Here is a 27,975-nt window from a genome sequence, read left to right as displayed (position 1 = left end):
TAATATAACAAGATAAAGGCAACTTACCTGTTCCTTGTATACACTAAGAGGAGGATTGTTTTCATCTTTTAACGGCTTGACTTCTCCCACACCTTCTAGCTCATCGTCCCTTTCGCTTGGCGTTAATGGTCTACCGTATTTCTTTACCTCAGCTAAATATTGTTGCTTATCCCATAGCCAAAGATAGGAATATTCCATAAATGCTTTACAATGCTGACGTATCGATTGTAGACCGAATTTGACTTTAGTCAAAATATCGGCACGATGTTTGTGAATTTCCGTTTTATCAGCGATTTCGTCTAAAGAAATAAAATAAATCAATATAAATAAAAATCAAATTGTGTTCGTTGGTAATGGCATCAGTTAAGAACGGCTGGGCCGATTTCGATAATTCTTTCTGTAGAATGTGCGCCATAACCCGACTTGGGTTCTTATGCAAAGAAAATTTGACCACGTCCTATTTTACGCCCACTTTTTTCAATTTTCAATTTTTATCATTTCTACAAAAACTATTGAACCGATTTTCCTGAAATTGCCAGGTAGTGTACAGGGATGGCACCCGGGTAAAATAGGCTACAAATTTGGTTGAATTTCGGACGGGACAGGGTACTTCCCCTATACCCTATTTCTTTAAAAATACTATAACTACATAAATAAAAATCAAATGTCGTTCGTTGGTAATGGCATAAGTTGAGAACGGCTGGACCGATTTTGATAATTCTTTCTGTAGAATGTGCGCCATAACCTTGGGTTTTTATGCAAAGAAAATTTGACCACGCCCTCTTTTACGCCCACTACTTTCAATTTTCAATTTTTATAATTTCTACAAACACTACTGAACCGATTCCCTGAAATTGCCATGGAATGTACAGGGATGACCCCGGATTAAAATAGGCTACAAATTTAGTTGAATTTCGGAGGGGGCGGGAAACTTCCCCTATACCGTATTTTTTAAAATTTTATATTTACAATAATTACGAATGTATCTATTTTGAAGTTAATTTGCGAGACAATTGTGGTTGTGTATCCGACCTAACCAAATTTTTTAGGACCCAAAGACTTGACCACATCCACTTTTTAAAATATGTTACATCTTCAAAACTACTGAACCGATTTTCTTGAAAATTTCAGGGAATATACAGTGATGGCCACTGGTGAAAATAGTATGCATATTTTCTTGAATTTTGAAAGGGCATATTTAAAAAAATGCCTTATCTTTGTGAATAAAAAACAAGTAAGAAAGCCTTAAGTTTGGCCGGGCCGAACTTTTTATACCCTCCACCACGAACTGCATTAAAGTGAATAGGAACAATTACTTTTATTTCGATAATGAAAGTACTAAACTCTTCCTTTTATTGCAGGAGTAGTACATATATCTAAACTGATAATACTCCCTTCAAAACAGTTGTTCTTTCCAAAACATGGACCAGTATTTACAATTTTCCGAATTGAGCGAAATACATAAAATTGGTCAAAACCGATTAAACCTAAAACTGGATATTCTGGATTTGGATAGTTAACAACGTCGGGAGTGCCGTTCTATGGAGGCTGTATAAAACTTTAACCTGTACCGATAAATTTCTGGAGGAAAGTTTCGTAACTCCAGCGAAGACTAAATACCAAATTTCAGTTATTCCCATTGAATATTGTGGCTAAAACTTTCAAAATACCGGAAATTGGGAGGGAAATTTCTAAAATACCGAAAATCGGAAAGTACGTTTCTATGGGGTTATTTGAAGAAAAGGGCTTATAAATTTAGTCATATCGGTGGTATATTGAGGCCATAACTTTCAAAATACTGTTAATCGGAAGGTACGGTCCTATGGGCGTATTTGAGGACGTCGAACTATACCGGCACATTTCGGCTGGAACGTTTCATACCTCTATCAAAAATTTAATACCAAATATAAGCTATTTTCATACCTCTATCAAAAATTTAATACCAAATATAAGCTATTTTTGGTGGAGAACGAGCTATATGTAGAAAATCGGGAGGTATATGAAGATATGGACCTATACCGACAAACTTCAGGTGGAAAGTTGTATACCCTCAACGAGGACTAAGTAGCATCTTGCAGCCATTCCGTGTTATAATGAGGCTAAAACCTTCAATACACCGAAAATTGGAATATACCGTTCTATGGGGGTACCCCCCAATACATGCACGTATACCGACAAATTTCTTAGGGAAATTTTTGTAGCCCGGAAAAAGACTTCAGCCACTTCGGTGAAATAATTAGGCTAAAACCTTCAAAATACCGAAAATCGGGCGGTGCTTTCTATGGGAGCTATATGAAGACGTTGACCTATACCGACTAATTTCAGGTGGAAAGTTTTATACCCACAACAAAATTTTGTACCAAATTTTAGCCATTTTGGTGTTATAATGATGCTAAACCCTTCAAAAATGGTAATAAAGTATAGCTAAAACCTTCCAAAATACCGAAAATTGGGAGATATAGTCCTATGGGGACTATATGAGGACGTGTGATCCATACCGACAAATTTCATATGGAACGTTTTATACCGCAAGTGAAGACTAACCACCAAATGTCAGCCATTTCGGTGGAATATTAAGGCCACAACCTTCAAAATACGGAAAATCGGGAGGTACCTTTCTATGGGGGCTATATGAAGGCGTAGACATATACCGACAAATTTCATATGGAATGTTTTGTACCCCAAATGAAGACTAACCACCATATTTCAGGCATTTCGGTGGAATAATGAGGCCACCACCTTCAAAATACCGAAAATCGGGAGGTACCGTCCTATGTGCGCTATATGAAGGCGTGGAACTATACCTACAAATTTCGGGGGGAAAGTTTTATACAACCAATGAAGACTAAATACCAAACTTCAGCCATTTCGCTGCGATAATGAGGCTAAAACTTTCAAAATACCGAAAATCGGGAGATATCGTCCTATGGGGTCTATATCAAAACCTTGACCTTTATAAACATTTTATGGTAGAAATATTTCTTAACCTGTGGAAACACAACATACAAACTTACAACCGATTCTGTGGTCAAATGGGACTAATACGTTTAAAATATCTTAAACTGACGCGTACTATACATACTATGTATATGGGGCGTTATATAGGGGCTCTAACAAAACGTAGACCTAGATGAACAAACTTTGGTAGAAATATTTTTTAGCTTCTGGAGACACAAAATACCAAATTACAACCAATTCGATGGTCAAATGGGACTAATACATTCAAAATATCTTAAAATGACGCGTACTATATATGGGGCGTTATATGGGGGCTATACCAAAACGTGGACCTATGTAAACATTTTATGGTAGATATGTTTCATAGCCTCTTTAAACGCAAAATGCAAAGTTACAACCGATTCTGCGGTAAAATTTCACTAATACATTCAAAATATCTTAAAATGACGCGTACTATATATGGGGCCTTATATACCAAAATGTGAACCTATAAAAACAAAATTTGGTAGAAATATTTTTTAGCCTCTGGAGACACAAAATTTCAAATTACAACCAAGTCGATGGTCAAATGGTACAAATATCCTAAAATTTCCTTAAAATGACGACGCGTCACTTTGTATGGGGGCTATACGAAAACGTGGACCTACATAGCCCGCTTTCAATACCAAAAGTCCTACATATATATAATAGATTTTACCAAAATGTCATCCACCTACTTTAATCCTTTCGGAAGCTAGAGTGATTTCCACAGAAGGGCAGAAGGACGGACATGGCTATCCGATGTAGAATTGCACGCTGATCAAGAATATATATAGTTTGTGGTGTCTACAATGATTATTTCGAGTAGTTACAAACGGAATGACAAACTTAACAAACTCCACCATATGATGGGGGGTATCATCCTATGGTGGAGTGTATAACAAATTAGAGTTGTGCCAAAGGAACTATATGGAACTATATAGTTCACTTCGCAGTTCCAATGGCCCAAATTTTTTCTTTGAACAAACTGCGTATACTTATCATCACACGTTATATTTCATGATGTTACTCATACGTTTTGGAACTAGTACAAGGAACTAGGAACTAGATTACCCAACTCTATAACAAATACTGTCATAACCCAACTTAGGTTTTTATTGAAAGAAGAGTTTACCACGCCCACTTTTTCCAATTTTCAATTTAAATCTTGTCAGAGAATGTACAGGGATGGCCACCGAAAACAGGCTACATATTTTAATGAATTCCAGAGGGGGCGAGATACCTCACCTATGCGATATTTTTAAAAAACGTTATATTTTCAAAAATTATGCATGTATCGGTTTAAAAATTTACGGATTAATCTACAATCTAGGTACATCTTTAGGGCCTAAAGAACTGACCACGCCTGTTTTTTAAATATGTCATAACTCCAATGCTACTGAAGGGATTTCCATAAAATGTGCAGCAAAAGTTCTATATTTGCCGTTGTTATGTATAGTTTATGAATTTCGGAAGAGGTGGGATGCCTTCCCCATGCCTTTCTTTTAAACGCTTTATGTATAAGCCTAACTTATGATTATATCGGTTTCAGCATACATTTTAGTAGGCAATGAAGTTGTGTGCAACCTAGGTACATATTTGGAGCTAAAATACCGGACCACGCCCACTTTTTAATATGTTATATCTTAAAAACTGATGACCCTGCCTTCTCATTTCAAAACATTATTTTTCTAAAACTACTGAACCTAATTTTAAGAAAATGTTCAGGAATGTCCCTTGGTCCAAAATGCTATATATTTGTATATTAGCTAAACTTATGTTTGCATCGGGTTGCAAATTAATTTTGGAGACAACGGTGATTGAATTGAAACTTTCGTCAACGGACAGATCGAATGTATTTAGTCTTTTCTGAATTTTGTCTATTTTGGAAGTGGACCACTAGTCATTTCAGTGGGTCATCGTATAAATTTTGGACCAGTATGCCAGGAAGCATGGACTTGTCCACGAAAACATAATATACAACGAACATCGGTATACATCGGTATACATTTCCAAAGGATCTTCGAACTGACCCTTAACTGCGCTTAGACACAAATGTTGAATTTTTGTGGGGGAGGTACACGATATGGGCCGAGATAAACTAAATTTAGACAAAATATTAGGAGATCCAAAGTTTGGACCAAATTGGTTGCCCCATTCGCCCATCTTCGAACTGAAACTAAGTTTGGACAAAATATGACGAAGGCTAATTTTGGACCAAATCGATTGATCAGTTCGAGAGTTATCGTGCTCTCCAGCCACTACATATGGTGCTATAGGGTTTTTTTTACACATTACGGGCTGTTTTTTCAACAAGTATTGATTTGCCCCTGGAAAAACTTTTACAGTCGTAATTGAGGCAGCGAATGTAATTTTCTTCAATAGAAATCAAAGAGACTCCAGTGAGCAGGTCTTAAAGTGAACTTATCCCACATTTTGTGTGGGAGGTACATGAAAGAGTGGACTAATATAGACCATATTTGAATCTGATCTATATTTGGTAGATATATTAGGATGTGTAGAGTATGAACCAATTTTTCACACACAATTTTTCCGAACATTTTTGAACTTTTGTGGGGGAGGTACCTGAAGGAGTAGGCAGATAGGGCTTATCTTCGAACTAAAACTATGTTTGAACAAATTATTACGAAGGCCACATTTTGGACCGAATCGATAGATCCGTTCGAGAGTTATCTTTTGCTCCAACCACTAAACACGGTGTCATAGGGTTTTTTTTTTTGCACATTTCAGGCTATTTTTTTCAGGAAGTATGGACTTGCCCCAGCTGATACTAGTACCGTCGTATGGGGGGGCAGTGAATACGAGTTGTAACAACAAAAATCAAAGCGATTCAAGAGCAGGTCCTAAACTGAACTTACTACCCGAAGGAGTGGACAGATTGTGTCCATATAGGAAACTCATGTAAGTCCGGGAGATATTTCACGATGTGCAAAGTATGGAACAAATCGGTTACTCTCTACAAGAGTTATCGTACGCACAAATTTTCCGAACATTTTCGAACTTTTGTGGGGGAGATAACGGAAGGAGTGGACCGATATAACCCATCTTCGAACTTAAACTAAGTTTGGACAAAATATTACAAAAGCCAAAGTTTGGACCGAAACGGTTGATCCGTTCGAGAGTTATTGTGCCTTCCAGCCAGCCAGACAGACAGACGAACGGACGGATATGGCTAAATCAATTCCAAATTGTCTGAAACGGATTTCGTCCAAACATACTTGGGGTCTAAAACCATTATTTCGATGAGGCACATTTTGCCCACCAAAGTGGATTTATGATCAATCAAACGTGGATAAATTATGCACCAATGTGGGTAAGATACACACCATTCTGGTTAAATTATCCACAAACGTGGATAAAATATACACCAACGTAGATAAATTATCCACAGACGTGGACAAATTATCCACAAACGTGGATCAAATATACACCAACTTGGATAAAATATACACCAACGTTGATAAATTATCCACAAACGCGGATAAATTATACACCATCTTGGATAAATTATACACCAATGTGGATAAGATAGACACCAAGGTGGATAAATTATCCACAAACGCGTATAAAATATCCACAAACGTGGATAAATTATCTACAAACGTCGATAAAATATACCCCAACGTGGATAAATTATCCACAAACGTGAATAAAATATTCACCAACGTGGATAAATTATGCACAAACGTGGATAAATTATCCACAAACTTGGATAAATTATCCACAAACGTGGATAACTTATCCACCAACGCGGATAACTTATCCACCAACATCGATAAATTATATATTATATATATATACTCCGACGTGGATAAATTATCCACCAATGTTGATAAATTGTAGACCAATGTGGATATATTTTTTACCAATGTGATCCATAAACGTGGAGAATTAATTAACCAAAGTGGATGATTTATTCACCAACATTGAGAACTTATCTACCAACATGAAAAACCTTTCCGTGGATAAATTCTCCCCACTTCCAGCAACTTACCTCCAAAATCTTTGGGATCCTCACCAAACTCCGGAGGATCTTGAGCACATCTTGGTAATAATTCCATCATGTGGTACATATCCTCCAATATGGTGGTCATGTGTGCAGTAAACCCGACCTTAGAAGAAGGATGTAAATCAGGAAAATAGCATACATGAGGTTCTTGCAATTCCATTAGAATTTCGAAGACGGGTGCATCATGTTCATAGCGATTTTCAATTTCCATACGCAAATATGTGATGCTAGTTATGACAGCATCCAACAATTCTTTGGCAATTTCTTCATCGACATATTTTTCATATTCTCGAAACAGCTCGCGTTCCTCTTCACTCACCGATTGGAGCAGTTCAAAACGATGATAGGCTGTTATAATTTCTTCTCCTTCCTCTTCATCCTCTTCTACACCCATCAGTTCATGCAATTGTTGTTGAGTTTTACGTTTTGCTGTTTTGTTTGTGTCTTTTTTGCTCAATTCTTTCTTTGATGGTTTTGCCTCAGCAGCCATATTTTCATTTTCCTCACCCTCTTCTTCACCTTCCTCATCTTCTGCGATTTCAAAACGACGTGGTATATCAAAGAATAACTTGGCATTTTCATACATCAAACGATCAATGAGCAGAGCTGTGTCATTAGCCTGAATAACTCTTAAGGCCAAAATGTCCATGCGTGGCTCTGTTTCCAGCAATGCCTTGGGATTGTTGTTCTTCCGTACATATAAGGGTTTTTTGCCCCAGGAATTTATACTGGTCTTAATGGTGTTCAAGTTCGTCTGACACTGAACCAAACGTTTATGGAGATATTCAACTTTGTTGAAGACCTCCACAATGAAATTCTGATCTGAAACCAAGAACAACATGAGTACGTAGTTTGTTATTTCACCAAATTTCCAACTTACCAAAATTATTCCATGTTACCCTATCGATAAGGGGTTGCATAAACAATTCGTACAGCATTAACTCAGCCTGTATCAATGCCTTTTCACTGGGTTTGGCTCGCACATTTATGTCGTTATACCATTCAGCAATACGTTGCAGTTTAATGCGAGCCTCCTTTAAGGGAGGAATAGGAAATGTAATGTGTTTTCATAGTCAAGTTTTGTTCTGCATGTTTGTTTTAGCTTACCCAAAATTGTTCCTCTTTGTCAAAGTACTCTCTTATCTCTTCTTGTACGTCACAATTCATCAGTAGCATGTATTTGGTATCCTTCAGGGCATTTTTTAAATGGATGTTGAAATTCACCGTTAAAATACCCTCATCATCTTTGGTCAATAATGACAGTTCCATGCCTTCACTTATATGCTTCTTCGCTTCCATGGTCCAATATTCAAGAATGCTGTGCCGCAATTGACCTATCTCACCAATCATTTGTTCATACAATGCCATTGTGTGTTGACCGTGTTCATCTTCCCATAACCTAGAAGAGTAAAAGAAATATTGTTATGACATGTGGTATCGAATGATGGTATATCCGAGTGAACAAAATTTAAAATCGAGCCAGATTGAATAAAAGGCAAATGAAAAAAATAACATCAAAATCTAGGAATTGGTTCACTCTTACTGAATATATTCGTTACTGTTGAAAATAGTCTGTTATTCTTTGGGATAGCACGGAATCAATCAACAAGTTTTCACGGAATACAGGACTATTTTTATAAGGCATTTTTAGTACAAAACATAAAATATAACATATAAAATATGAAACATAACAAATAAAATATAAAATGTACTAACAAAATGCCCGCTACTTTGTATGCGGGAAGGGAAGAATATACAAATAAACAATATTTAATATGAAAATGGTGAACACTACAAGTAAAAAAGTATTTGTTGGCTTTGCCGACAGAGATATACCCTCAGTTTTATGTGAATTGAAAGTTTCATTTATGTACAGATCGAATAGATTTCAGAATTTTGTGGTCCTTCTGGGACATTTGAACTTGCCGACAAAAATGTGGATTAGGATTAAAGTTCAAAAGTGTTGCGGAGGAAGTTGAAGGAATGGACCGACATAGTGCAGTATGGAAGTGTACCTTATTTTGGGAGTCATATCTTTTCGCTAGATATCTCGCCCACTAGTCATTTCACTGGGTCATCGTGTTGGAAGATCTTTTGGAAATGTATACCGATGCTCTTCATTGTCAGGTACAAAAGTTACCTGTGTGCCAGTAAGCATGGACTTGTCTACGGAAAACATAATATCACTGTGAACAGGACGACAATGAAGAGCATCGGTATACATTTCCAAAGGATCTTCGAACATATCCTAAACTGCACTTAGACGCAAATGTTGAGCCTTTGTAGAGGAAGTACCCTAAGAAGAAAACCGATATCGGCCAAGTTAAACTAAATTTAGACAAAATCTTAGGAGATCCAAAATTTGGACCAAATTGGTTGCGCCGTTAAAGAGATACCGTGCATAACATTTTAGTGACATTTTTTAATATTACCAGTACCAGAAGTTGTGCACCGTTATTGCAGCTCTTCGAACTGAAACTATATTTGGACAAAATATTACGAAGGCCAATTTTTGGACCAAATCGGTTGATCAGTTCCAGAGTTATCGAACTCTTCAGCAACTACATATGGTGCCATAGGGGGATTTTTACACCTTTCGGACTGTTTTCTTAAGAAGTATGGATTTGCTTTTGAAAAAACGTTTACCGTCGTAATTGAGGCAGCGAATGCAAGTTGCTTCAACATAAATCAAAGTGATTCGAGTGCGTGGGAGGTAGCTTAAGAAGTGAACAAATATAGTCCATATTCGAACCTGATATATATGTAGTAGATGTATTAGGATGTGTAAAGTATTGACCAAATCGGTCACTCCCACCAAGAGTTATTGTGCTTTTGTGTGGGAGGTACCAGAAGGAGTGGACCGATGTGGCTTATGTTCAAACTTAAACTATGTTTGGACAAATTATTACCAAGGCCAAATTGTGGACCGAATCGGCAGATCCGTTCAAGAGTTGTCTGAAACGGATTTCGTCCAAACATACTTAGGGTCTAAAACCATTATTTCGATGAGGCACATTTTGCCCGTATGAAAGTGTATATACCCTCGTTAGCATAAATGCTGAGGGTATAAAAAATTTTGATGTGCCAATACCTATTTTAATTGATGTTTAATTTCATTTAAATACCGTTTGAACACCTTTAGTTCGAATTTCCAAAAAATATCTTATAGCATCCTACACGTCAACATTTTAAATTTCAGTCCACGTTTCATTACAACAGTGCAGATAGTTTAAAAATTGTGTCCACGTTTTCCAACCGAAGTAGTTGTAATTTCGGAATTTGTGATATCAAAATGTATTTCCGTATTTTCAATTTTTAAACACTAATACAGAACTTAGTACAAAAATTCGAAATTCAAGCTATATCCCTTTATGCAACACTAAAACGGTACCAAATTAAGTATTTATAATAGGTAATAGTTTCAAAAATTACATCCCTAGATCAAAAACTATATCGCAACAGCGACACGCACTTACAGCTCTATCTATTCTTCCACAAGCAAATATGTATGAATTTCCAAAACAACCTCCTTATCTCCACTATATACCCCAACTGCAATCCTAATACCTACTTTCACAATTTCAGCTCTACCTCTTATGGTACGTATGTCGACAATGACATCCATAGCTCAACCCTAAACACCAACAGCGACTATAATTCCAAATTTCCGAATTCCATATTCCAAAATTATGGTACTAATTTAATACTTTTCGTAAGAAAGTACGATTTTCAATGACTAACTCAATCCTCCACTCTGGCAGTAATCTTAATTCTATATTTCAGGATTTTAGCTCGATACCAAATCCAAATTTTATCACATTAAGTACAATTTAATACTTTTGATATACATAAGAACGAATTTCAAAGGCTACTTAAATTCTCCACTATCACCCTTGGGTGCCGCCGTGGTGTAATGGTATGCACACCCGCCTTGCACACTAAAGGTCGTGGGTTCGATTCCCCGGCCAGGCAACATCAAAAATTTCAACGATGGCAAAATACCCCTCAGTAATGTTGGCGACATTTCCTGAGTATTTCAGCCATGTAAAACTTCTCTACAAGTGGTGTCTTAGGACTCGCCGTTCGGACTCGGCAATAAACAGTAGGTCCCTTGTCATTGAGCTAATATGAATCGGGGTGCACTCATTGGTAGAGAGAAGTCTCCCTTGTCCCGTATAGAATGTTTGTGGAACAATTATTATTATATATTACATGTCTCACCCTTACACTGACAATAATACAAAATAAAAACAGTAATCTTAATTCCAAACCTCAGGATTCCAGCAGTATCTGTTCGTCCAATATCAAATTGTTCCAAACTTAGTTCCATTTAGTACTCTTCGGACCCCTAAGTACGATTTTCCAAAACTATCTCAATTCTTCACTTTCACAGTAATTTTAGTTCCAAATTTCAGGATTCCAGCTCTATCCGTTCAACCAAATCTAAATTGTACTAAATTTAATACTTTTCGTACCCATAAGTACGAATTTTTCAAAACTCCCTCAATCATACAGGCCAACTGTAATCTTAATTCCAAATTTCAGAATTCCAGCGCTATCCGTTCCCCCAAATTTAATTGTATCAAATGTGGCGCCATTTAATACTTTCCGTACCCATAAATACAAAACTACTTAAATTCTACACAACGCATTGTATTATAGCTGCTATGACACAAAGCATGAGTTTGGTTGCGGGTTTGTAGTTGGTCGGAGGTTAAGACATCTGGTCTCCAGCTTCACCCCAGTGAATGAAATACTCGCTGCAATTCGATTAAAAGCAAAATTCTTCAACATCAGCTTTATTTAGCTCATGCTCCCACTGAAGACAAGGAAGAACAGACCAAAGATATATTTTACGAGCGCTTAGAAGAAACTTATGACCGTTGCCCGGCCCATGACAGTAAAATTATACTAGGCGATTTTATTGCCAAAATTGGAAAGGAGAATATCTTTGGCCCAAATTCGGGATATTCAGTCTCCACAGTGAAACATCTAACAATGGTATGAGGCTGATAGACTTTGCAGCTGCAAGAAACATGGTAGTTAGCAGTACCAGATATTCATAAGGGCACCTGACTGTCGCCAGATCAAAGGACAAGAAATCAAATTGATCACGTTGTGATAGATGGAAGACATGCATCAAGCGTGTTGGATGTACGATCGTTCCTTGCTGCAGCAAAGGTATGTACCAGATTAAACGTAAACAAAGTGCTGCAATCATAACAGATAGTCACAGCATATTCCACTCAACTGGGCCAACTGCTTAATCAAAGCACTCCTCGCCCGATAACATATCAGGACAATGACAATGTTTTGCCCACTCCATGCAAACAGCCGCAAAATCAGTACTTGGATACCAGAGATCTCCACCAAGGAATCCATGGTATGGCCAGGAGTGTCGTGCTGCTACCAAAGAGCAAAATGCGGCATATAGGGCTACTTTACAATCAGTAGCAACGCGTAGCGCACGAGAAAGGTATCGGGAGAGAGGAGAAACGTAAAGGAGAGAGGAGAAACGTCTTTTCCGCAGGAAAAAGGAGTGAGGTGGAAAAGCGGGAGTGTGAACAAATCGAGATGTACAGGAGACAGAATGAAGTCCGAAAATTCAACCAAAGAGTGAAACATCAAACTGATGGCTATGGAACTGGCACATCCTCCTGTATGGTCTCTACAAGGTAATCTGGTAACTGATACAGATAGTGTTCTAAGGATATGGCAAGAGAATTTCTCCAAACTTTTGGTTTCCAATAGTAGCGAAGTCGACGAAGATACCACAGATCCAATCCCAGAAGATGGTATTACATGTATACCACCCGGCCAAGATGAGGTAAAGACAGCAATAAACCGGTTGAGGAATAATAAGGCAGCAGAAGCTGATAGTCTGCCAGCCGAGCTGTTTAAAACCGGAGGCGATACGCTGATAAGGTGTATGCATCAGCTAGTTAGCTCCATCTGGCAGGAAGAACGCGTACCCGACGATTGGAACTTGAGCATCCTGTGTCCCATCCATAAGAAAGGAGATAAGACGTTATGCTCCAACTACAGGGGCATAAGTCTTCTTCCTATCGCCTACAAGATAGTGTCAGGGATAGTGTGCGAACGACTAAAGCCCATGGTCAACGAAATAATTGGACCATACCAATGCTGCTTTAGCCCTGGCAAGTCCACCATTGACCAGATATTTACCCTGCGGCAAATCCTGGAGAAGACCAAAGAGATGCAGATTAACACTACCACCTTTTTGTCGATTATAAAGCAGCCTTCGACAGTCCGCTACGTTCAAAGGTATTCCAAGCAATGTCTGAATTTGGTATCCCCGCAAAGCTCATTCGGCTTTGTAAAATGTTTCTGATTGACACGAAATCTTCAGTTAAAATAGGAAAGAACCTCTCCGAAGAGTTTTGTACCAAAAGAGGTTTCATTCAAGGAGACAGCCTTTCGTGTGATCTTTTCAACATCCTGCTAGAAAAGGTTATACGAGAGGCAAAGGTCAAAAGAAGTGGCACAATCTACACCAATAGCCACATGTTACTTGCTTATGCTGATGATATAGACATCGTGGGACGATCAGTAAAAGAAGTAACCGATACCTTTATGAAGGTCGAAGGAGAATCTGCTTAAGTGGGTCTGGCGGTAAACGGCGAGAAGACCAAGTTGATGGTGTCGACGCGCAATGCGTCCATTGAGATCAGACCAACTGTTGAAGTTGGTTCCTATAATTTTGAGATAGTAAAAGACTTCGTATACCTCGGCACCGCCGTAAACACAACAAACAACATCAGTTGTGAAATAAAAGGAAGAATTTTATTGGCCAACAGATGCTATTTTGGCTTAAGTAAGCACTTCAAAAACAAAGCCACAACTGGTCAAACAAAAATAACGCTTTACAAAACACTGATGCTACCCAAGCTGGCAGATAAGGCAGTGCTTGGCGTGTTTGAGAGAAAAATTCTTCGAAAGATCTACTGACCGATCTGCGTTGACGGTGAATGTCGACGTCGTATGAACCACGAGCTGTATCTGCTAAACAACGACATCAATATATAGTTAAACGTATCGATATGCAGCGATTGCGTTGGCTAGGCCATGTAATAAGAATGAGCGATGATGAACCCGCTAAAAAGGCGTATAAATTCGAGCCACATGGCGGTGCACGCAGAATTGGCATGCCAATGAATAGATGGCGCAAACAAATGGATGAAGAGATGACAAGGCGCGGTATTCCAGAACGCGAAGCCCTAAACAGAGAGAATTAGAGATCTTTTTTAGTTCAGTCTATGGAACAAATGTTCTGTAATGGGCCAGCTATGTAAGTAAGTACCCATAAGTACGAATTCCCAAAACTACCTGAGTCCTACACTCTATCCGTTTACTAAAATGCAAATTGTAGCAAATTTAATATTTTCCGTACCCATAAGTATTAATTTCCACAATTCCCTTAATCATACATTTCAACAGTAATCTTAACTCCGAATTTCAGGAGTCCAGCTCTATCCGTTCACTCAAATCCAAATTGTACCAAATTTAGTACTGCTGGTACCCACAAGTACGAATTTTCAAAACTTCCTGAAACCTACAGCCCAAGAGTAATCGTAGTTACAAATTTCAGGAGTCCTGCTTTATACATTCACTCAAATCCAAATTCAGTACTGTTTAGTATTTTTCGTACCCATAATTTCAAAAACTACATCAATCCTACACCCATACAGTAATCATAATTCAAAACGTCAGGATTCCAGCTCTATTCGTTCACCCATATCCAAATTTTACCAAATTTAGTACCATTTAGTACCAATAAATACGAAGATCCAAAACTTTCTCAACCCTATAGTCCAACAGTAATCTTAATTGCAAATATCAGGAATACAGCTCTATCAGTTCATCCAAATCTAAATTGTACCAAATTTAGTAGCATTTACTACTTTTCGTACCCATTAGTATGAATTTACAAAACTACCTCAAAATCCGTTCACCTAAATCCAAATTGTACCAAATTTAATACCATTTAGTACTTTTCGTACACAGGAGTACGAATTTCACAAACCATTTTCTTTTATAAACACCACTTCCCAACCTTCATTTCATTCGTACTAAATTTAGTACTTTTCGTACACATAGAGATCGAATTTCCAAACGCCCTTTGGTACATCTTTCTAAATCTCCATCAGTTACCCTTATTCTACATTTCAGAATTCTAGCTCTTCCCGTATGCCTAATACAAAGGGTACCATATTTAGTACTTTTTGAAACCTTCTAGGTCGAATTTCCAAAAATCCAGCCTTATCTCACCCCTACACGCCGACATCATCCCACAGTCAAAATGTCAGCTTTCTAGCTTCAGCGGTTTCGTCTGGGCGATGATATACATGTCACTTACTCACTCACTTATCACTAAGCTCTTTATACCCTCAGCATTTATGCTAACGAGGTTATCTACACTTTTATACCGACAAAATGTGCCTCATCGAAATAATGGTTTTAGACCCCAAGTATGTTTAGACGAAATGTGTTTCAGACAATTTGGAGTTGATTTAGCCATGTCCGTCCGTCTGTCTGTCTGGCTGGTGCGCACGATAACTCTCGAACGGATGAACCGATTTGACCCAAAACTTCGCTTTCGCAATATTTTATCCAAACTTAGTTTAAGTTCGAAGATGGGTTATATCGTCCGGTACCTCCCCCACTCCGTCCGGTACCTCCCTCACAAAAGTTCGGAAATGTTCGGAAAACTTGTGCGCACGATAACTCTTGAAGGAAGTACCCGATTTGGTCCATACTTTCCACATCGTGATAAGTTTCATCAGGGGCAAGTCCATACTTCCAGAGAAAATAGCCTGAAAGGTACAAAAAGCCCCTATGACACAGTGTGTAGTGGTTGGAGCGCCAGACAACTCTCGAACGGATCTGCCGATTCGGTCCAAAACTTAGTTTAAGTTCGAAAATAAGCCATATCGGTCCACTCCTTCAGGTACCTCCCCCACAAAAGTTCAAAAATGTTCGGAAAAATTGTGCGCACTATAACTCTTGATCGGAGTGACCGATTTGGTCCATACTTAACACATCCTAATATATCTACCAGATATAGATCAGGTTCGAATATGGACTATATTTGTCCACTCCTTCGGGTACCTCCCACACAAAATTTCGGATAAATTCAATTTAAGACCTGCTCTCAAATCATTTTAGATTTTGTTGAAGCAACTTGCATTCGCTGCCTCAATTACGACAGTAAAAGCATTTTCAGGGGCAAGTCCATAATTCTTGATATGTAGTGGCTGGACAGCTCGAACCGAATACTGCGTTCGTCCACACTTTGGATATTGTACCCCTCCCACAAAAGTGCGAAAATATTCGCTAAAATGGTACGCTCGATTTCTCCCGCCTTGCACGCAGAAGGTCGGGGGTTCGATTCCCCGGCCAGGCAACATCAAACAATTTTCAATGGTGGCAAAATACCCCTCAGTAATGTTGGCGACATTTCCTGAGTATTTCAGCCTTGAAAAACTTCTCCATAAGTGGTGCCTTAAGACACGCCGTTCGGACTCGGCGATAAACAGTAGGTCCCATATCATTGAGCTAAATATGAATCGGGGTGCACTCATTGATATGAGAGAAGTCTCCCTTGTCCCGTATGGGATGTTGTGGAACAATGTTTTTTTGTTTTGTTGTAGCAACCGATTTGGATACAAACTTTGGATCTCTAAATATTGTCGAAACTTAGTTTATGTTCAAATTTGGGCCCAATCTGTCCAATCCTTATGGTACCACCCACACAAATGTTCAACATATTTGTGTGGTTAAAGGTCTCTTTGAGGATCCTATGGACATTTTTACCGAAGGTTTCCTAGTGGCCCTGTTTACAGCGATATTATGTTTTTCATAGGCTTGTGTTAAAAAAAGCTCTATCTATCGATATCCCCGCAAATTGTCGAGCTTTAATCCCATCCATACTTTTGTCGGTTCATACGCCCAAAATTTTGAAAACCCCCCTAAATACAAACGTTTTTTTGGGAAAAAAGTATTTCAATCCACACAGGCTGAGGGTTTATCTCTGTCGGTAAAGCCGACTGATACTTTTTTAATTGTTTATATATATAGATAAGATATAAAATATAAAACATAAAATATGAAATATAAAGTATGAAATATAATATATAAGATATAATATATAAAACATAAAATATGAAATATTAGTTATAAAATATAATATACAAGATATAAAATATAATTTGAAAAAAAAAAATAAAAAATAGATTATATAATACATAATATAAAATATAAAATTTTTAAATAAAAAAGCATTGAAAAATATTAAAATATATACAATATAATTATTTTGTAAGGAAATCTAATACATCCAGGGGCTGGATTCTTGTTCTATGAAAATATGAAATTAAAAATATTTCCTTTATAATTCATTTCATTTGACAATTAAGTCGACATTTTTATTTGCAGGTAATCCTAATAGTCTCATATATTTCATGAAAAATTGGATCCATTTGGGGAATATAACGATACTTACGGATATTCATAAAGTTCATAGTCGGTACGCATCCAAACGATACGATGTTCCAATTTATTCAAATACGAGACAGCACCAGATATTGGCGGAAAGCAATGGTCTGTGGGTAATGCCTAAAAAATTGAAAAACAAATTATGTGAAGGTACGGAGCACACTGAACTTCACACTTTGACTTACATAAACCCCCTTTTCCTTATAGATTTTCTCAAATTCATTAAAATCCACTTTAACAGCTTCAATTTCTTCCAGGAAATCATCCACCAAAATATGCATATATGGATCTAGATGAGCTTTAATAATAGGTCGTAACAACAAGGTACCACAAAGCATTAAATCATGAGAATCTTCCAAGGCCTTTTGAAATTGAAACGCCAATTTACGTTCCAATACATTTGTTTTCTCTTTAAATGCCACACGATCTTCCTCAAAAGTGGAATTTGTAGCATCCGGGTCCAATGGATTATATTGTATATTAGACCATTCACGATAGTAGCCATTGTATTCTTCAAGAATTTTCTCGATGTCATGAGTTATCTGACCACCTTTTAATCCACCAACAACGACTTTTTCTAGCTTCACAAAATCTCTACCAGTTTCAAAAAGTTCTTTTAACACCTCAAGACGTTCAATGAATTTATCAAAGCGGCCAAATATCTCTTCCGGATGCCAGGTCCAATCTTGTGAATTAAATTCAGTACCCACCTTAAATTTCTTTAGAGAACCTCGAGTTTCATGATAAGTTTTGCGATAATATTCCAAATGTCCAATATTGTTTTGAACTCTTTTAAAAGCTTCATCAACATCACCTTGAAATATGGAATCAGCCTCAATGGTGCGCATGGCACATTCGATTAATGTATTGTGCAAAAGTTGAAATAGTAAAACCATATTGTCGAGTGTGTGAAAATATTTGGAGTGACCCCAAACCAGACCCACAGTCAATAGCAAAGGACGTATGTTGCTGTGATTTTCATCTAAATCGGCAGTTTCGAATTTTTCGACAAGTTTGCGCTGAAACATTTTAAAGTAAAAACCAGTAAGGAAAGGATCAAAGTCGGGCGGGGCCGACTATATGATACCCTACACCACTGAGAATAGGTAAAGTATATATGGGAGATATATAAAAATCTGAACTGACATCGATATAATATGGTGCACTTATTATTCTGTCACACATTCCAAATTTCATCAAAATTGGACAGATATGGGGTGTTTGGGGCAGCGAATTCGTGAAATCTGGTGAAAATTTATATGGAAGCTATATCCAAATCCGAACCGATTTCGATTTAATTTTGCACTTTTATTTCTAGACCGAATTCAGTCGCATATTCCAAATTTTATCGAAATCGGACATATATAGCTTGTTTGGTGCAGCAAATACGTAATATCGAACTAATATATAAATTGGACCTATATCCAAATTTGAACCGATTTCGATAAAATTTGGCACATATATTTTTAGACGGAACTGAGTCAAATATTCCAAATTTCATTGAAATCGGATATATATAGCGTGTTTGTTGCAGAAAATACGTGAAATCGACCGAAAATATATATGGGAGCTATATCCAAATCTGAATCGATTTCGATTTAATTTGGCACATTTATTTCTAGACGGAATTGGGTCACATTCCAAATTTCATTGAAATCGGTCATATGTTTATAGCGTGTTTGGTGCAGCAAATACGTAATATCGAACTAATATATAAATTGGACCTATATCCAAATTTGAACCGATTTCGATAAAAGTTGGCACATTTATTTTTAGACGGAACTGAGTTAAATATTCCAAATTTCATTGAAATCGGATATATACAGCGTGTTTGGTGCATCAAATACGTGAAATCGGCCGAAAATATATATGGGAGCTATATCCAAATCTAACCCGGTTTCGATATAATTTGGCACATTTATTTCTAAACCTAATTCAGTCACACTTTCCAAATATTATTTAAATCGGACGTATATAGCGTGTTTGGTGCAGCAAATACGTGAAATCGGCCGAAAATATATATGACAGCTTTATCCAAATCTGAACCGATTTCGATATAATTTGGTACATTTATTTCCACGCCAAATTCAGTCACACATTCCAAATTTCATTTAAATCGGACATATATAGCGTGTTTGGTGCAAAAAATATGTGAAATCGGCCGAAAATATATATGGGAGCTACATATGTATATCCAAATCTGAACCGATTTTGATATAATTTGGCACGGGGATACCAAATTCAGACATTGCATGGAATACCTTTGATCGGAGGGGACTGTCGAAAGCTGCTTTATAGTCGACAAAAAGGTGGTATGTGTCGATCTGCAACTCTTGGGTCTTCTCAAGGATTTGCCGCAGGGTAAATATCTGGTCAATGGTGGACTTGCCACGTCTAAAGCCACATTGGTATGGGCCAATTATTTCGTTGACTATCAGGTTCCAATCGTCGGGTACGCGTTCTTCCTGCCAGATGGTGCTAACTAGCTGATGTATACACCTTATCAGTGCGTCGCCTCCGGTTTTAAACAGCTCGGTTGGTAAGCCATCGGCTCCTGCTGCTTTATTATTCTTCAGCCGGTTGATTGCTGTTTTTACCTCATCCTATCCGGATGGTATGCATTCTATACGATCTTCTGGGATTGGATCTGTGGTATCATCGTCTTCGCTACTATTGGATACCAGCATATCCTGAGCACGCTATCTGTATTACCTTGCTGGGCTCTACAGGAGGATGTGCCTGTACCAAAGCCATCTGTTTGATGTTTCACTCTTTGGTAGAATTTTCGGACTTCATTCTGACTCCTGTACATCTCGATTTTTTTCACACTCCTGCCTTTCCATTTCTCTCTTTTTCTTGCGGAAAATACGTTTCTCTTTTCTCCCGATATCTCTCTCGTGCGCTACGCGGTGCTACTGATTGTAAAGTAGCTCTATACGCCGCATTTTTCACTTCTGTAGCAGTACGACACTCCTGGTCATACCATGAATTTCTATGTGGAGGTCTCTGGAAACCAAGTATGGATTTTGCGGCTGTTTGCATGGAGTGGGCAATATTTTGCCATTGTGTTGTTATGTTATCGGGACAAGAAGTGCTCCCATTAAGCAATTGGGCTAGTTGAGTGGAATATGCTGTGGCTATCTGTTGTGATTGCAGCCTATCGATGTCCAACTTGCGCGTTGTGTCTGTTCGTGCTTTATTTGCAACGTTTAGACGGGTACGTACCTTTGCTGCAACAAGGTAGTGGTCCGAATCAATGTTTGCGCCTCGGAACGATCGTACATCCAACATGCTCGATGAATGTCTTCCATCTATCAACATGATCAATTTGATTACTTGTTCTTTGATCTGGAGACAGCCAGGTGCCCTTATGAATATCGAGATGATTAAATCTGGTTCTGCTAACTACCATGTTTTTGGATGTACACACACACAACACCTTTTTAACTGCCCCGCCAAACCTACCCATCTAACTCCAGTGGATCTAAGCAGCCACTTTTCTGGAACTGGAGATAGACCCAGATCCAGATTGAACAGAGGAACGAACAAATAAACATAACAAAAACACTGTTACAACAACAACAACCATGTTTTTGCAGCTGCAAAGTCTATCAGCCCCATACCATTGTCAGATGTTTCACTGTGGAGACTGAATTTCCCGACTGTTGGGCCAATAATATTCTCCTTTCCAATTTTGGCATTAAAATCGCCTAGAATGATTATAAAGTCGTGGGGAGGGGAACGGTCATATGTTTCTTCTAAGCGCTTTGTAAAATATATCTTTGGTCTGTTCGTCCTTTTCTTCAGTGGGAGCATGAGCGCAAATAAAGCTGATGTTGAAGAATTTAGCTTTTATTCGAATTTCAGCAAGTCTTTCATTCACTGGGGTGAAGCTCGATACCAGATGTTTTAGTCTCCGACTAACTACGAATCCGCAACCAAACTCAAGCTTTACGTCATGGCAGCTATAATACAGTGCGTCACCTTTAGGTGTTGTTGTGACGCCTTTCCCAATCCATCGTATTTTCGGTATGGCAGTAATATCGGCCTTGTACTTTTCAAGTACGTCTGCCAATGCGAAGACTGCACCTTCTCTATAAAGAGTGCGAACATTCCAGGTGCAGATTCGCAGATCATGTTCCTTAAAACGTTTGCGGGGTTCGTCAACTTCAGAGGGATTTGTTTTTCTTTTCTTTCGTTTTTTCATAGTAGGCTGTTTTTTCTAGGGGAGGGTTACTAACCCGACGCCCAAACCCAAGTTTTTAACGTTCTTATGGGTGAACGCGCGGCACATGTTAGCTCACGACCATTAACGGGTGTTAAAGGCAGTTCCTCAGGTGACACCACGGGGAGGTCAGTGTCCACTTGAGCCTTGCCATGTTAAAACCGGTCAGGACCGTTTCTTGGTATCTTCCATCCCCTACATCATGTGTTACATACAAATGCACACAGACATAATACCCCTTACCACAGTGTGGTGTAGGGTATAATTAATAGACATCGGATTTTGCATATTTGCATATTTTTTAATAATAGAGATACGAAGATTCTGATTGGACCAAAATTCGTTTCAAAGAAATCTAAATTCAATGGCAGGGTCATATTTTGTATTTATTTTGCATATTTGCATATTTTGCATATGCACAAAATATGCAAAAAATATGCAAAATATGCAAAAAATATGCAAAATATGCAAAAAATATGCAAAATATGCAAAAATATGCAGAATATGCAAAAAATATGCAAAATATGCAAACAGTTTTTGGCCGAAAATCGTCATAAAACTCGTAAAATTGACAATTAAAGTTGGGAAAATCACCAAAGTGTCCTAAATTAAAATTGTTGGCCGTTTAACGTCGCTTTTTTAGCAGATTATTATGCCGTTGAGACCCCTTACCACAATGTCGATATAAAAATATGGTTATATGTATATTGTAGCACCATTTTTTATTATTAACTTATTAAAAAATATAAAATTTGTTAAATTGTCAAATATTTTATTTAAAATTCAATATTTTCTTTCTCTTAATTTGTTGCATTAGTCTGGTTTTAACTCAAAGGGAAAACATCGATGTCGGATTTTTTATGCGGCACTCCCCTAAAGTGTTTAGTTTGGTTAGATTTTAAGATTGTTAAAGTTTGATCACAATTGGAATATGTTAATACATGCCACTGGGTCCCCGTAGTTATGAAAATCTCGACTTTTTGGCTATTTGACGACTTCAGCTACCCATATCTATGAAACGGTTAAAACCATTTGCCCGTGTTATGCATTAAATTAAATGCCATACTATTCTTAATATTTCTTGCCGAACAACAAAATACGTAAGTAGTACTGAATTCAAGATAATAAAGCCAATGTCCCGAAAACGCCTTAGGGGAAAATGGAGTCTATTGTGAAAAAACCCTTTTTACAGTGTTTAATTTAACTTGCTTTTGTGTCTGTTTAGTTCAAATCTAGTAACTTATTTTCCACACAGTTGGAGTTGACCAATCTAACTAAAACTTTGCACACTTTTCAGACTTGGATGACAATACATGAATATGAAAGCAAAACCAATAAGGGTCCATTTTTTCATAGAGCCCCCATATAGCGGTACCACCCGATTTAAAGTATTTTAAGGATCCTGTTTAAATTTTTAGGCCGAATTGGCTATAAATTGTCGTTTGGGTTCCCAATGGTACAGAAATTTCCTCACTAAAAATGTTGGAATTAGGTCAAGGTTTTGGTATAGCCCCTATATAACGGTACAACACGATTTCAGGTATTTTAAAATTTTTATCTACATTTTCTGCCTAAATTAGCTATAATTTTGTTATGAGGTTCCCAGTGGTCAAAAAAATTAAATGCTGAAAAGTTAAAAATAAAAAATAGTTAAAAAAATAAGTTACAGTGTTTTATTTACAAATGCACTTAAAACTAGAAAATAATTTTTATTGATTAAATCTCTCAAATAAAACGCTTTCATTTGAATTAAAAATTGTGGCAATATTAAACGGCCACCAGCGTTTTATTTGAGAGAACCCATCATTAAAAATAATGTTCTAGTTTTAAGTGCTTTTATATATAAAACATTGTAACTTAATTTTTTAAATTATTTTTTATTTCTTCCCATATTATCAATTTTTGAGAATGAAAACAAATGTCTTTTACATTTTGTTCATATTTAAATTTATTTAAGGGGCTGACATACTGTGATTTTGGAGACATCTGGGTAAAGATGACTACTTGGTGATGAACTCGACTCCTTGCTCTGCTATGTCGTTCACAACTTTCGAGTTGTTTAACATCCTTTACCCTTCTGGTAATTGATGTTCTGCGGTCAAGTTACAGGATCTTTTTCGAGAAATTCGGAGTTAATGCTTAATCTCTTGAACAACAAGTAAGTATACCCTGCAATTACGCCTGGTAGACTTTTACTGGAAGTTGTTCTTTTGTTATACCCCGGTTACACTTAGCCGGATTAACCCAGTGGGTTGGGATTTCAAATGTCAATTCCATAGCGCAAACGTCAAATAAATCCTCTCGAAGTTGGTTAACCAGGCTAAAAAACTCTAGTGTAACCGTACTATTAGTTTGGTTTTTTCCATCTTCTTCTGCTTGCTTTGTTAAGATTTTTGTCGCATTTGGCTCTTTACGGTGGTTTGAACTATCAGATCAGGCCAACAAGTTCAGGACTAAGATACCACAGATGATATATCATTTTGTTATTTCCTTTGTCTGATATTTGTTTCGTATTTCAATAAATCTTCAATGCTGTTTAGGTCTTTTTTTGGACCTAAAAAATATTTCTGAATTTCGTTTTCACTATTTGTTGTATTAAACTCAATCTATTGTCTCTAATCCATTTCAACCTATTGACTATGTTTACCCAATCCATCCAATATTATATCTTCTTCATTATACGTTTTGTAAAATCAATAACCCACACTCTCATTTATAACACTCAGCTGTTGTCGTTTGATACAAAATAAATAAACAAAATATGAAACATTCTGGGGGCGTTAAACCAGGCTCGAAAGATGAAAACACAAAGTGCTTCTACGACCTCTTGTTATTGGGAAGTCAGCTGGGAAGTAATTTTAAAACACTCTCGCCTACATCGAACTTGGATTTGTCAATCGCAGACTATTCTTATAGAAATATGTTTGAAATATGATGTCCCACCAAACTTGCAGTCAAAAATCCCTCTCAACAATACTTCTTATAAATCTGTACGCAGGTACAGAAGCTCTCTACGTAACATCTGCTGAAGCTGGTAAGACTCCATTATTCTAGGCATTCGTACACTGCTAAGTCTTGTTTCTCCCCTGAGCTACTGTCAGTTTCAGGAACGCCCAGGAGTTGTTCTTTACCCCCATACCAGAGGATACCAGAACAGCAACCCATTTTTTCTGCACTGTTTTGGGAATACCTGGTAATAGTTTTCCATGCCAGTGCACGCAAATAGCCTTGTTTTGGGGTATCTTCCTTGAAGTTGTTGCTAGTATTTTTCACTGTTTATTCTCCGGAATAAACGGATAAAGCTTCTAAAGATCATATATTTGTTGGGGTCCTCTCCGAGAGCTTTTACTGAATATAAAATAATACGACTAACGTTCCTATAGGACACTTTATAGGGATCCTGCAGCAATGACTATTTCATGGTTAGGAGTTTTTGTTGAAGCTGCGCTTGATTATTTTCGGGACAGATGGTTCTTCAGATTCTACGAAGCGTTTAGCATCAAAAGAAGACCTAGACCTCATTGAAAATCTATTGAAATACGAAAACATAGACAGAAAAAGAAAATAAAAAATGATAAATCACCTGTGGTATCTTAGTCCTGAACTTGTTGGCTTGGCATTGTTTGATCCGACAGTGCAAAACACCCTAAAGAGTCAAATGGCGACAAAAATCTTAACAAAGCGAAAACGGAAACTTCTCCGAAAATATTCGACCCAAACTTACAAAAGAATAACTGTTCGAAATTCATAAAAAAGTCACATTAACTCCTAGTCGAGATATCCACAGATTACAACCAATTAATTACAAAGGACGAACAACTAAAACAATGCGTTCTCCAAGTAGTCGGCTATACCCAGATAGGCTCCATTTTCGCCCTAAGGCGTACGTAGTCTCGTTAATCGGGACACTGGCTTTCTATCTCGAATTCAGTAATACTTACGCATTTTGTTTTTGAATATAAAATAAACAGAATGGCCTTTAATTTAATGCATAATACGGGCAAATAGCTTTAACCGTTCCACAGATATGGGTCGCCGAGAGAGACGAGATTTTCATAATTTCGAGGCTCCAGTAGCACGTGTTAACTTATTCCAATGGTGCTCAATTGGCAATCTTAATCTAAAATCTATCTAAAATCTAATCTAAGTAAACAGTTTCGGCGGCATCCCAACCTGAACCAACCTGAAGCTACAAATTAAGACAAAGAAAATATTGAACTTACATAAAATGATTGATTTATCAAATTTTATATTTTTGCATAGTTTAACAATAAAAATAGTATTACAATACCATATACCCTACACCACACCGTCGTAAGAGGTATCAATAACATAATAATCTGGTAATAAATCGACGTTAAATGGCCAACAGTCTTAATTTAGGACATTTGATGATTTTTTCCAACTTTAATTGTAAATTTTACGACTTTTTTGACGATTTTCGCCCAAAAACTGTTTGCATATTTTGCATATTTTTTTGCATATTTTGCATATTTTTTGCATATTTTGCATATTTTTTGCATATTTTGCATATTTTTTGCATATTTTGCATATTTTTTGCATATTTTGCATATTTTTTGGCATATTTTTTGCATATTTTTTGCATATATTTTGCATATTTTTTGCATATTTTTTGCATATTTTTGATATGACCCCAAATATCGAAAAATTGACCCTCAAAACGCCTAGATCCAAAATTTGAGTCCAATCGGATGAGAAATAAAAAACATGCAAAAATCCGATGTCTAATAATTAATTGATTGATGATTCAAGGTGACGTGTACATGTTGACAGCATGTATACGCCACAATAGCTGGTTATTTTAATTTAAAGGTTTTTAATTTACTGAATTTAATTTCAACTCACCAATGGTGTTAAATATTTCGTAATATCTCTTGCCTCGGTTAAGGCTTCCATCACAAGTTCCACAATCCGTCGAAAGCTACTCTCAAACACCGAACGTATCTTTTCCAATACAAATCCAATAGTTCGTATACGTTTATCACCCAATTGATCAGCTAAATTTTCCAAATTCTCCAAACGTGAATCCCAGAAATTTACCAAATGTTCTGGCCGGGGAAAGGCCTCTTTGGAGAATATTTTATCTCTCGACTTAACATGAACCAAATCTTCCACAGAATCTAACCATTTGGCAACCATAAATTCCAGGGAATTCTTCATTAGATGACTTACTTTGTTAAGATCACTAAATTGGAAATAAATAAATTGAGATTATTAAAAAATATTATTTTACAAATATGTATATCATCGACACAGAAATGTTTCCCTCTTTTCTGTTTTTCATTTTTAATTTTATTTGTATTAAGAAATTCCAAGTTTTAGGTTTCCCTAATATGATGCTGATGCATCACTAATAGTCTTTCCTCAACCCCTTAGCACATTATTTTACTAAATGCACTAGCTGTGTTGTGTAAACAATGAAATGAATCTAATATTAATTAATTACAAATATTATTACATTCTTACCCTCTGGCAATGGCCGGTGCATTTGCCATTACCTCATCAATGCATATCGGTAATGGAAGTATGGTACGATTCATAACTAAACCTTTCATTTGAGCAATACCATTGCTTAGATTTTGCGACTCTGTTTTCATATCATTTACAATGACCGAAGTCCAACCGGTTTGATTTGCAGGGTTATTGAGCAGCGGCGAAATAACATCATCACAAATTACCGAAAGATTTTCCAAAACATTTGGTAATAAATCACCAATCATTAGAGACTTAAATTAGAAATTCGATATTAATTGTTTTGTTAAACATTAATTTGGCGTTCCTAATGAATTTTGCCTAAAATTATGCAGCAATCATTGTATTATGTTTACAAATTGCCGGTGCATATGTTTTGTTCGGTTAACTTACCTCATTCATATTGCCGACAGTCAAGGTACTGGGAATTTCATTACGTACAAAATAAACCATTTTACTCAATGGCTTTTCGGGAAAGTTGTATGAAGGCACAAGCAGGGATGCAGCATTCAGTGTGAATATTATACGTTCCTGATATGGTTCATTGAGAAATCCATTAATTATTTCCTGTTACAAGAGAGAGAGATGAGTTAATTCAGTAAACATGATTTTGAAACTGACCAAAAAGCCCATTAACAAACACAGAACATGATTTTTATACCCTCAGCATTTATGCTAATGGTATGGTAAATAACAAAAATGTTTTGCAATCGATGAATCCGAGTTTCACCCTATC

The 27,975-nt window shown here is 37.0% G+C and overlaps 1 protein-coding gene across 1 annotated transcript in view; it reads right to left on the bottom strand.

The window, feature by feature from the left end:
• Positions 1–27,975, bottom strand: part of LOC141389569 (dynein beta chain, ciliary-like) — a 93,927-nt gene that overhangs the window by 52,513 nt on the left and 13,439 nt on the right. Inside the window, exons 3-11 of the mRNA XM_073961275.1 lie at positions 27,633–27,806; positions 27,234–27,493; positions 26,613–26,952; positions 17,707–18,540; positions 17,529–17,641; positions 8,114–8,405; positions 7,887–8,040; positions 6,992–7,828; positions 28–299 (exon numbers count right to left, since the gene is read on the bottom strand). Coding sequence (XP_073817376.1) covers positions 28–299; positions 6,992–7,828; positions 7,887–8,040; positions 8,114–8,405; positions 17,529–17,641; positions 17,707–18,540; positions 26,613–26,952; positions 27,234–27,493; positions 27,633–27,806 — 3,276 coding nt within the window. The remainder of the gene's footprint in view (positions 1–27; positions 300–6,991; positions 7,829–7,886; positions 8,041–8,113; positions 8,406–17,528; positions 17,642–17,706; positions 18,541–26,612; positions 26,953–27,233; positions 27,494–27,632; positions 27,807–27,975) is intronic.

The sequence above is a fragment of the Musca autumnalis genome, unplaced genomic scaffold (genome assembly GCF_047663935.1).
Source record: "Musca autumnalis isolate F117 unplaced genomic scaffold, ASM4766393v1 scaffold_1, whole genome shotgun sequence".
Lineage (NCBI taxonomy): Eukaryota > Metazoa > Arthropoda > Insecta > Diptera > Muscidae > Musca > Musca autumnalis.
This window is presented reverse-complemented; position numbering and strand designations above follow the sequence as displayed.